General features: G+C 32.9%; 2 protein-coding genes across 2 annotated transcripts; both read left to right on the forward strand.

Moving 5' to 3' along the window:
- Positions 1 to 479: 479 nt before the first annotated feature.
- LOC142973835 (solute carrier family 12 member 8) lies at positions 480 to 9,517 on the forward strand. Its single transcript, XM_076115861.1, has 11 exons — positions 480 to 841; positions 1,205 to 1,385; positions 1,704 to 1,849; positions 2,248 to 2,500; positions 4,314 to 4,518; positions 4,748 to 4,982; positions 5,477 to 5,670; positions 5,817 to 5,919; positions 6,176 to 6,319; positions 6,648 to 6,826; positions 7,144 to 9,517. Exons 1-11 carry the CDS (start codon positions 653 to 655, stop codon positions 7,304 to 7,306), a joined length of 1,992 nt encoding a protein of 663 aa, XP_075971976.1. The 5' UTR covers positions 480 to 652; the 3' UTR covers positions 7,307 to 9,517.
- A 643-nt stretch (positions 9,518 to 10,160) lies between these two features.
- Positions 10,161 to 11,512, forward strand: Spf30 (survival of motor neuron-related-splicing factor 30). Its single transcript, XM_076115865.1, has 4 exons — positions 10,161 to 10,322; positions 10,403 to 10,665; positions 10,903 to 11,049; positions 11,158 to 11,512. The coding sequence occupies exons 1-4, from the start codon at positions 10,281 to 10,283 to the stop codon at positions 11,426 to 11,428; spliced, it is 723 nt and encodes a 240-aa protein (XP_075971980.1). The 5' UTR covers positions 10,161 to 10,280; the 3' UTR covers positions 11,429 to 11,512.
- Positions 11,513 to 11,786: the final 274 nt, after the last annotated feature.

Consider the following 11,786-nt stretch of genomic DNA (forward strand, 5'->3'; position numbering starts at 1 on the left):
GCGTAATAGTTTTATATGCAATAACTTCATGAAAAAACTCATTACTCATGTTTTTTTTCCCAGAGAGTTCGAAACGATTCATTTGTAGCAAACCAAATAAAATTATTGACGAAATACATGTTATTTTAGAACACAGTAATTATTTTAGAACAAGTTAGAACACTTAAAAATACGATGTCTGTTTTAATAATATTTATCACACTGTACATTATTTTCATTCATTTTTCACTGGGATATGCAAAATTTGTGTATTTTAAGTTTAGCGCTATCTATCGGCTAATAGCTATACTTCTATCCATGCGGGCAATCTCCAGCTTTATCTTACTTGCTGTCAAGTTTATGTCACTGTCATAGAGCTGTCAAAGACTATTATAAGGTGTATGACGTTTCTTTTACTGCCATTTTAGCAAAAATTAGATATTTTTAGCATGATATTTAAAAGGTAATAAAATTACGGGCAACATTTACATAAGAAAGAAAGAGATGCTCAGATGCATGAAGAAATCACCTTATCTGAAAATAAAATTTCATTTGCAGTTGCTTGAACGCAACTTTAACACTTTCTGTCAGCGATAAGTAAACAGTAAAATAGTAATATTGTTCAGATGTTTCCTTTAAATTAATAATTCGTGAACTATAATAACTTATTAAGATGGATCAAAGTAATCGCCAAAGAAGAAATGACTTAGATATTGATAGCTTTCGGAGCGATGAACCAGGATTTGACAGAGCCCGAATGCGGAGACAATCAGGTGGCTTCGTGGATTTAGGCAATGAATCACAATATGGTACAGGTGGACATCAGGCCTCAGGAGCAAACGAAATCTTTGCTGATATACAGGTATAGTTTCTTCGAAGGTTTGCTATAAAACTCTTTCTTTGTAGCCCTACTTTCTACTAGGTATTGTGTTCTATAAATGCACAGTAGGTACTCTGTACAAAGCTGTAAATTAGACCTCGGAGTGTTTCCATACACCGCAAATAAATGAGCTATTACTATTCATATTTAAGAATACTAACTGTCTTGAAATACACTATTAAAAATCTTTAATATAATGACCATTTTGCACAAGACATCTGAAACAAAGTATGCATATTATTTATCTAATCTTAAAAAGTGACATCATAATAATTTTATTGATCAACATGCAATGATAAACATAATTTCAATCAATCAAATGTTTATTTTTAATTTTTATTTTAGGGAGATGTTCCATGGTGGAAATCCAACTTCTTTATATCTCAACCAGTTCTGTTTGGTACTTGGGATGGAGTGTTCACATCATGCCTTATTAATATATTTGGTGTTATTGTATTTCTGCGGTCCGGCTGGATAGTGGGACAAGCTGGCCTAGTTAATGCTATATTTATAGTACTTTTTACAGGTATGTTCATGACAGTTATACATAAATATACATAGTATTACATTAATTTTATATGAGTGGTTATTTAAATATTTTTACTGTTGTCTATTCTACTTTTTATGCCCACATAACATGTTGTACCCTTCTACCTACCCACTTTTTGTTATGTATGCTGTCTTTATGCAAGTATGCATATACTAAGAGATTTGATAAGAGAACATTTAAGAAAGGTTTTTTAAAAGGGAATATTAATCTTAGATTCTGTAACTCTTAGTTTTCTATGAAAAAGTTTTGTATAAACCTGTAGATAAATGCAGTAATCTTTCTTTCTGTTTGCAGTCTTTGTAGCATTGATCTCAGTATTGTCAGCTGTGGGTATATGTGAGAGATGTAGGATTGAGAGTGGGGGAGTATATTTCTTGATCGCTCATACTCTCGGATCTAGATTGGGAGGTGCTCTTGGAATGATATACTGCTTTGGACAGGTAAATTAACTCAAAACAATGATATTAAGCTAAAATTAATGTTACTTCTATATTGCTCTAGTATTTGTTACTGTAATGATACATGTAAGTATTAAATTTAATAGTACTTTTATATCACACAAGTATTTGTTACTTTAATGATAAATATAAGTGTGTTATAATTTTCTTTTTTTTTTCTTTACAAAAGAAATTACGACTGCTATTATAGATCTATTGTGGACAATGTTGACCCACTTATGAACAAATTAATTGTCAATTTTCCTACAGTTTCAATAAATTGATCCCTGTTATAGTACATCACATACAACATTAAAAAGAAATGTGATGTCATCATCAAGTCATATTTACATACAGCTACAATTTAATGATGTCATTTAACTTTTTAATTACAATTCCAGGCTGTGGGATGTGCCTTGAACGTATTTGGTTTTGGTGAATCAATGGCCGGTTTTATCATTGATGATGGTCAAAGTGACAGTTTCAAGTGGACTTCGAGAGGCTTTGCTATAGCTGCTGTACTTCTACTGGGCACTATAAATGTAGCTGGTGTCAAATGGGTTGTGAAGTTGCAGTTTGCACTACTCATGATTATATTACTAGCAGCTCTTGATTTCTTTGTAGGTTCATTCACTGTAGTACCTGATGAGAAACGTAAGTATTACATACATAAATATGACTTAAAATATTTAAAAAATATAAATATACAGGGTGTCCCAAAACTCAACGATAATCCGAGACAGGATGAAAGGCCAAGTCATACCGGTTCTAGGAAAAATAAAAAAAAAATTCCATGTCACTTAGTTCGGCAATAATAGACATTTTTCAAAAAAGTTGAAATTTCACACCCTTGCTCGCATTTTCAAGTCCTGTAATCACCAATGTCACAATTTCGCTGTGTTTTTTTGACTTTCGTGATCCTTATTAAATATGCTATTAATCGTAAAACAAATTAATGCACAAAACATTGTTAATTTAATAAAAAAAGTTAAGTTTTAGTGAGCCATAGTTCACAAAAATATCTTTAGTTAACTTTGACGCTTCATATTGAAAAAAAAATGTACTACACTAACCTTGGCAAGTTATTTCAAAAGTTGGCGCATTTAATCAAGATTTCAAAATGGTGCAACACTTGCCACTTTCTTTGCCATTAAAAATGTTATTTTTATTTGAACGAAGAGTATCCCCGCAGATGGATCGGACGCAGTGGTACAATTTATGGCCTCCTCGTTCCCCCTATCTAAATCCAGTAGATATTTTTTACTGGGAATACATAAAAGAAAAAGTCTATTCGAAATGAATACAAAATCTATCAGAACTTCGCCAGAAAATTGACATAACGTCAGAGGAACTAAATGCAAGGAATTTTGCTTCACTGGTGCAAAGGTCATTTGTAGGGCGTTGCAGAGACCTTGTTCGTGCCAGAGGAAAGCAATTCGGAATTACTTTAGTTTAAGGAGAATAATTAAATAAGAACGATGGTTTGTTCATTGTTTTTTTTTAATTATTATTACGTATTATGTTTATTACATTAAATATTGGTTATGGACTGACTCAATTGCCTCTTTACTAAAAAGAATTGCTTTCCTCTGGCACGAACAAGGTCTCTGCAACGCCCTACAAATGACCTTTGCACCAGTGAAGCAAAATTCCTTGCATTTAGTTCCTCTGACGTTATGTCAATTTTCTGGCGAAGTTCTGATAGATTTTGTATTCATTTCGAATAGACTTTTTCTTTTATGTATTCCCAGTAAAAAATATCTACTGGATTTAGATAGGGGGAACGAGGAGGCCATAAATTGTACCACTGCGTCCGATCCATCTGCGGGGATACTCTTCGTTCAAAAAAAATAACATTTTTAATGGCAAAGAAAGTGGCAAGTATTGCACCATTTTGAAATCTTGATTAAATGCGCCAACTTTTGAAATAACTTGCCAAGGGTAGTGTAGTACATTTATTTTTCAATATGAAGCGTCAAAGTTAACTAAAGATATTTTTGTGAATTATGACTCACTAAAACTTAACTTTTTTTATTAAATTAACAATGTTTTGTGCATTAATTTGTTTCACGATTAATAGCATATTTAATGAGGATCACGAAATTCAAAAAAACACAGCGAAATTGTGACATTGGTGATTACAGGACTTGAAAATGCGAGCAAGGGTGTGGAATTTCAACTTTTTTGAAAAATGTCTATTATTGCTGAACTAAGTGACATGGAATTTTTTTTTTTTTTTTTCCTAGAACCGGTATGACTTGGCCTTTCATCCTGTCTCGGATTATCGTTGAGTTTTGGGACACCCTGTATATAACTAAATTTTTTTTCTAATGGTTTTTTTCATGGAAAAGATTGTTATCAAAACTTAAAGATTATGATCTAATGGTTTTAAAATGTTTATCCAATAGATCTTATCATAGTTAAAACACTAATACTAAAATTAATTTTACAAACTATTTTGTTCCAGTTGAACATGAATTCAAAGGGTGGTTAGGAGGAGTGATAGCAAATAATACATGGCCTGCTTATGTGGACAATTATACCTGGTTCAAGTGCTTTGGTGTGTTCTTCCCAACTATCACGGGCATACTGGCTGGCATTAATATGAGTGGTGACTTGAAGAACCCCTCAGTTAATATACCTAATGGTTCTTTGGCAGCCATTGGCACTGGGTAAGATTGATATAAAATGTATGCATTTAACTGTCCAAAACAAAAATAATTTTATTCATAGCCCAATTTAATAACTCAATGGTTATTTTCCTTTATTTCAAATAAAAGTCATTATGTATTTTTATGAAAGATCCGATTATATTAAACCTCCTATAGACACTGTGTTTGAAAGGCAAAATTAATTGATACACAATAACTTAGTACTAATGAGGAATTTCTTCTCTTCCAGCACATTTTTATATTTGATGTTTATAATAACACTAGCAGCAACAGTGACTAGAGAAGGTTTGTTGAAGAACTTCTCTATAACAGCCGACATATCCGCTGTGACGGTTCTGCTTCTAGCAGGTTTATACGTAAGCTCTATGAGCTCATGCTTAGGTGCTATGTACGGAACACCGAGAGTGTTGCAAAGTATCGCCAACGAGAGAGTCATACCTGGTCTTGAATTTCTTGGTCATGGAGTGAGTATGCTATAGTTATTTTACGTTTAGTTATTATAATTGAAAGCCAGTGAGTTGGGTTTTCCTGTTTTAATTTAATGGAGTGTGTTTCTCATTCATAGTAGCGCTAACCCGTTCTCCTCCATAAGATGTACATACCACAATTTAATGAGATCTTAAATATAGTTACTTAGGCCGCAAATATAGTAGATTTTCCATTGCGCTTGTATCGTAGGCTATCGGCGTATCGTGTTCACTGCTCATGTAGAATAGCGAGTAATGATAGCCTTCTGTGTGTGAATCAAAGACTACTTCGAGCTTCATCATACTTTGACAAACAAAGGAAGGTTGTCAAATATTATGACTAGACAAAATGTATTACTGATTTGTTCATCTATAGTCCACTTAAATAGAATCTCCTTTTTTATAATTTTACTAACTGCTTTCACAGAGTCCTAGCTAAGTCTCTGCCTATAAGGTTTACCTCCAAGCTCTATGTACTAAATTATTTCCAGAGAGGTCCGAACAAAGTGCCATTATACTCGATGGTGGTAGTGGCCGTAGTAACCGTCACGTTCATCATAATCGGCGACATCAATCAGCTCGCACCCATTGTCACTATGCCGTTCCTCATCACTTACGCTAGTATTGATTATTCCTACTTTGCTCTCGCACAAACTTTTGATTTGCAACATAGACGTGAAATGAGGTATGTTATTTGGTTTTTTAATTTATGTTATTTTTTTATCATAATCCGCCTTATGAATCATCAAGAATACAACTTTGATATAAGATTTCAAAATATTCTTAAGTCATGAAAATCCCCTAAGATATAATATCAAATACATATTCTAGGTATCAAGGTAGTTCGCAGCGTGATAGCACTCAAGTGTATGGAGCAACAGGAAGTGACTTAGATCTACTATTCCCTGAAAGAATAAGACACAAAAACGTTGGCGTAAGTTGTTTTACTTACTATTACAGCAAGCACTATTTAGATTTTGATTTTTAAATCTTTACAAGGTAACTGTAACTCTATGATCTTTGGTCAGCCCCATTAGAATAAATATTTCAGTATTTATACTAAACTATGAAATTTAAAAGTATCTTAAATTTATTAAATTAATTCTATTAAGTAACACATTTATGTTGCATAAAAGCCCGAAAACTTAATTTAGAAATATTTTTAATAAAAGTATTTCGTATTATTTTAGGACTTCACCCCGTCGCCCACGGACTCAGCTATAATGAATGGACGCATGGCAAACGGTGACGGTCGCAGGCCTAGTGTCAGTGTACACTCGAAGAATAAAAATTGGTATTCACATCTATGTAACAGATGGCTCTCTTTGATTGGGGTAAGTAAAAATATTACCTCTCACTCCCCTATCCTTTAAACATCGACAACCCAACTTAAACTGAAAGTAAAACCTGGATTTGGATATACCAACCCAACAATTTTTTTTGTCATGTTAGCATGTTCATAAACAATTACTACAAATTACTTTTTACATTACATTATTCTTTTATTTATTCAGCCTAAGATATCTGTATTCCACACTAGAGACGTAAGCCACACAATAAGATTGATGGCAAAACCTAGATTCGCACTAAATATTCAATCTGCAATGGTTGCCGCCAAGCCTCTATGAGACATAGTATAAGTAAATTATTTCCACATTTCAGGTAGCAATTAAGTTGCTGCTCATGTTTTTGGTACATTGGGGGTATGCACTTGGATGCCTCACTATTTTGTGGCTATTCTGGTTGTACATTGGAGCAGCCAATCCTGCACTCAAACCGGGACGTGCGTCGGAGTTCCGCTTCTTTCACTGGGTGAAAATATCCTTCTTGCAGATGATTGGGTAAGATTTTTAAATTATAATTGTCTAAATTGCTGAACTGACTTTGTGAAAATTTATTGAGAGAAGACAATTAAGCTATTTAACCTTGATAGTTGTTGGAGTTGTAATAAAAGTATAGGTTTATGATCTGAAATCGCAATATAACAATGCATATTGTATTTCATAACAATGAAATATAAACTGTACTACTTACAGTGTTATTATTGAAAAATATTATTTCCTTGTGATATTCATGATCCATAAGGAAAACAATTTATTAATTCGTTCTAGTACTTAATAATATATTTTAATTAATCAATATCTTTTTGTATTTTCAGAAAGAGGCCGTTAGAATACGAGCAGTTAGTAGTGACCCCAGTTCACGCGGACATATCGTTAGAACAAGAGAGATTGAACGATGACAACGAGGACTTTGCGTCCCGACGCCGCTATCATCAGTCAACAGCGCTTCAGAGCCACCTTGTTAATGTAGACAGTTAATAACACAACCCTGGCATATTCTCATAAACTAAAGCTTGCTATTATGAACATTTAGTTACACTATCTGTGGCATAACCAATCCGACAAATAGTGACAGTAAACAAATGTCAAAATGACACTTACTATGCTAAGTCATCCTTAATACCTTTGCGACTTGTAAGTGTCGGATAGCCTCTCTGATAAATCAGGTGACGGCAACTGTATGACAATATTATTATCTGTCAGTTTTCCACTTGATAAGCTAATCAATGCATATTTTTCTTGATAAAATGGCCCTTATTCAGTAGTGGTGTGACCAACCATTAATAACTGTTGTAACCACATAAACTAACTGTCGGTTGTAACACTTGCACTAACCAAGTAATAAGGTGACTTCAAATCTCTACTTTCTACTGTTAAACATGTTTAAATCTTTACTTTCTAACCTACAGTAAACTAAATCAGCCTAGCCTTTCTTCCAACTATCTAGGGGTCCGCTTCCAATCTCACCAGATTAACCGTATACCAGTGTTTTACATGGAGCGACAGCCTATCTGACCTCCACAACCCCCAGTAAAGTTAAGTATCAATAGTGAAATCTTACAGTTTATGAGTATCGTACTCATCAGTGGTGAAATCTGCCGCTAAGCTATAGAAATAGCATTGTCGATCAAACTAATCCCAGATATCGTGGAATTACCACAGTAATAATAATAATTTAGTAAACAGTTAGCACAGATGTAACTCACTATAGCGTAAACTCATATGCTCTCGTGCATTCCTTGTATCCAATTTCATATTTTATTGGTAACAACATAAATAGTAATATGTACTTTTATTCATCGATCTCTTATCTCTGCCAAAATTCAGTTGCATTTACTATTAATTTATTTGCTTTAGAAATTTTATTGAATTTGACCGCATTAGTGTTGTGCTATTTTTTGTTAGACCTATTACCGACTTTAGCCGACTTATGATGTCGACATTAAGCGCAATAGGCTGAAAATTATGTTATCGGTGCCTAGCCTTTTCCTAAAGCAAGTTATAAATGTATTATTTTGCAAACATTCCTATTCATGCTTTGACAGAAATTAATGACGAGCCGTTCTAAAATGCTTTTCCAGTACCTACTAAAATTTCATGACTTTTCTATTAACAATTACACATACTTATAGGCCTAGTTTTTCATATTGCTAAGTATCTTTCTGAGCCTACGGTGCTCGCGGCTTCATTAAATTGGTTTCATAAAAAAACAATAGAAAATAGTTTATACTTATGTACCTAATCGTTTTTATCAGTATCAACACAATTATTTTGAATGTAATTCCTAATCGTACATAACCCGATAAAAAATAATGTCGTTTATTTATAAGTACATTCTTTATGAGATAACACAAATTCCTTAATGCATGTGAAAATTGATATCAATAATATTAATGAACGGTATTTTAAAAGCATTCCCAATGTATATTATTCCACAATACAATTTGGACAGCAGATATTACCAGCATTTTAGTGCAAACATTAGTATGCTGCCTGCAGGTGGCTGTGTATTGTTGTAATATTTGATATGATTTGTTTTAGAATGGATATGTAGTGGTACCTATCGTATTGAGACCAGCTCTTCCACTGTTTATCTTATGAGAAGCGCATCACGTCTAAGGAGTATTTTATGATACTCACATCTTAAAATACTTTAGAGAAAAGCTTCTGATTTATCTCGCTAGGTGTCGCATGACTAAAGTTATCAAATCTATGTGTTTTAAACTGTAGGTTTTTGTAGTAAATTATTTTGAAACTTGTGGAATCACGCTCCGTCATTTAGATTGAGAGAGTTTAATACAGCTCTTTACGCCAAACAGTCTTTCTGTGGTTACCTAGCGCTTTTAATATACACATGAAATTTAGGCCCTTCTTAAAATTATTTTACCTTTTAAATTAAATTTGGATTAACAATAGAATTATAATATGTAAACAGTTATTGTCTAATAAAGCTTATTGACTGATTTTTTACGAAGTGTAAATACATTTGATAATGTCATAATATTTTGTAATGTATTTATTATTATTGCCTAAATGTAAGAGATTATTTGTATGTAACTATTATATATTTCATTAATATTTCGTGTAAGATGAAGAATTTGAACATTTATTTTAATAAATTATTTTTTATATACCTATCTATTTTCCGACGTTTTACTTAAGCCTCCATAATAAACTGCTTAATTATCTACATGCGTAATTATTAATACTATAATTTAATCTTTATCTTGGAGATTTTTTTAACTATAGATAGATACGGAAAATCCCCCGAAATAACTTACATAAGCGGAAAGGGCATAATGTTATACCACGCCCAAATGCCCCCTCCTCTTGTGTTAATTATTCCGTGGGAGAACCTAAGCAGGTGATATCCTGCTTCTAGGCGAAAGGCATTTGAGGCGATCTAATGTGGTATCTGATCTGCACATAAGCCAGCGGTGGATAACTAACAACTGCAGCCGGGACCGGACCTTACTTTAGTAATTTAACAAGTCGATAATGATATTATATATTGTTAACAATATTAAATATATTTTACAAAAAACTACAAAATGCTTTTACAATTACACCTAATCAACTATTTACCAGTAATAGGTTAATGTGAATAAATTATAATACTCGCTCAAAAATAGAAACTAAAACATTGTGGTCACATTATTTAATATAAAAGTTTACAAAATAAAACACCACTTACAGATTTTTTCAACAGAACAAAATTCAGTTCTTTTTAATGAATGCCAATCATTAAAAAAATACAGAATTTGGTTTCGTTTACTTAAAGTATTATAAAATTGGCAACACTGATTGACGTATTGAATTTGACCATAGACAGCTGTATTTTAGTTTTTATACCAAGAAAATGTCGAACTGATTGAGAGATCTTTTCGTTTTGTAATAGTAACAAAGAATTTAACTGGTTTCTCAACGATATATAATAATAGTAACTGCAATAATGGCAGATGACCTAAGAAACTATAAGTTACAGTTGCAGCAGGTAAATAACCTACCTTCAGTGGCAAAGATTTCTACTGGCGTTTACATGTAAGTTGATGTGTTATTTGTTTTCTATTTTAGGTTGAAGCAGCGTTGCTCACTGACGCTGACAATCAGGAGCTACTGAAGTTAAAAGCAGATTTGGAAGAAGTAATTGAGTTGACACAAGATCTAATAAAAACTCAAGATGGTGACAGCAAAGTGTCTAATATTCATGGTTCTAGTAATGATCATGATGTTACAGCGTCCCTGTTGGAGGCGGAGGATGACGAAGCTACCCAGAAATACTTATCCGGCTGGCAAGTTGGCGAAAGATGTATGGCTAAATGGAGAGCTGATGGCCAGTAAGTTATATTGTCAATTCTTGCATCTGCAACAAAATGTATAGTCGAGAGTTAGATCGATAACTATTTGCTGTATCTAAATTTTATGTTTTTGTAATAATTGACATCTATGATCTAACATGTTTCAGTATTTATTTAATATGAGTTGTCCAAAATGAAAGAAAACCATTTTCTAAGTTGTATATTTACAATAAACTGTCCTTTTGTTAACATTCACAAGTGTAATTTTATCTGTAGATTTTATGAAGCTCTCATTGAGGATGTTGCCGAGGATAACTTAAAAGTTAAATTTGATGGTTACACAACTTCAGAGGTAGTGCATATTGACGATGTGAAAACTATTGGCACTGGTCTTAAAAGGCCTCACAGTGGTGATGAAAGCAAGTGAGTTTTAGTTACTAGTCATTTTATATTTTGGAGTGAATCAATGAATATAATTCAACTTTGTTTGTTAGAGCTTTTTCTTATGACTGATATGAATGTATTTTACAGACATGGCAAAGGATACAACAGAGAATATCTCAAAAAGAAAAAACAGAAAAAGCAACAGAGATTCAAACAGATTGAAGAAGAAAGAGAGAGTGAAAAGAATAAATGGCTCTCATTTCACTCAAAGGCTGCTAAGAAGCCCGGTGTTAGGACAAAGAGTATATTTGCATCACCTGATAATTTAACGGGAAGAGTTGGTATAGGAACTTGTGGAATATCTGGCAAACCTATGACTGAATACACACCTGGTGAAAAGTGGAAGAAAGGAGGATAAAGCATTTAGTTTGTTTTTTTAGAATAAGGCTAGTAATATTGTATTCTTAACACTGTTCTTCAATTAATAGACAGATAAAACCTTTTTTTTTTGTTTAACTTTGTGGTGATCCTGGCTTCATGCCTAATTATTAAATAAAATAAATCAAAACAATATTTTAGAGAGTTGCAGGACGTGTTTGACTACTAAGCAACCATGTTGAAACAAAAGTACATAAAACAAGTCTATTTCTCAAAAAAAAATGTTTTTTCTCGAAAACCTACATTTATTGGCAAAAGTAGACTAATATAGGGCCAGACAAATATGGTGTATAAACAACAAAACATTGAGATAACTGTGACAGACACAAAAAGGAGGC

This window comes from Anticarsia gemmatalis, chromosome 1 (genome assembly GCF_050436995.1).
Source record: "Anticarsia gemmatalis isolate Benzon Research Colony breed Stoneville strain chromosome 1, ilAntGemm2 primary, whole genome shotgun sequence".
Taxonomy (NCBI): domain Eukaryota; kingdom Metazoa; phylum Arthropoda; class Insecta; order Lepidoptera; family Erebidae; genus Anticarsia; species Anticarsia gemmatalis.

Excerpts from the sequence above, each read along its gene's own strand:
- LOC142973835 (XM_076115861.1), top strand. The coding sequence starts at position 653 with ATGGATCAAAGTAATCGCCAAAGAAGAAATGACTTAGATATTGATAGC. Across the intron at positions 2,501-4,313 it reads TGTAGTACCTGATGAGAAAC|TTGAACATGAATTCAAAGGG; the intron begins GTAAGTATTACA and ends ATTTTGTTCCAG. Across the intron at positions 4,519-4,747 it reads TTGGCAGCCATTGGCACTGG|CACATTTTTATATTTGATGT; the intron begins GTAAGATTGATA and ends CTTCTCTTCCAG.
- Spf30 (XM_076115865.1), top strand. The coding sequence starts at position 10,281 with ATGGCAGATGACCTAAGAAACTATAAGTTACAGTTGCAGCAG. Across the intron at positions 10,323-10,402 it reads ATAAGTTACAGTTGCAGCAG|GTTGAAGCAGCGTTGCTCAC; the intron begins GTAAATAACCTA and ends TTTCTATTTTAG. Across the intron at positions 10,666-10,902 it reads AAATGGAGAGCTGATGGCCA|ATTTTATGAAGCTCTCATTG; the intron begins GTAAGTTATATT and ends TTTTATCTGTAG.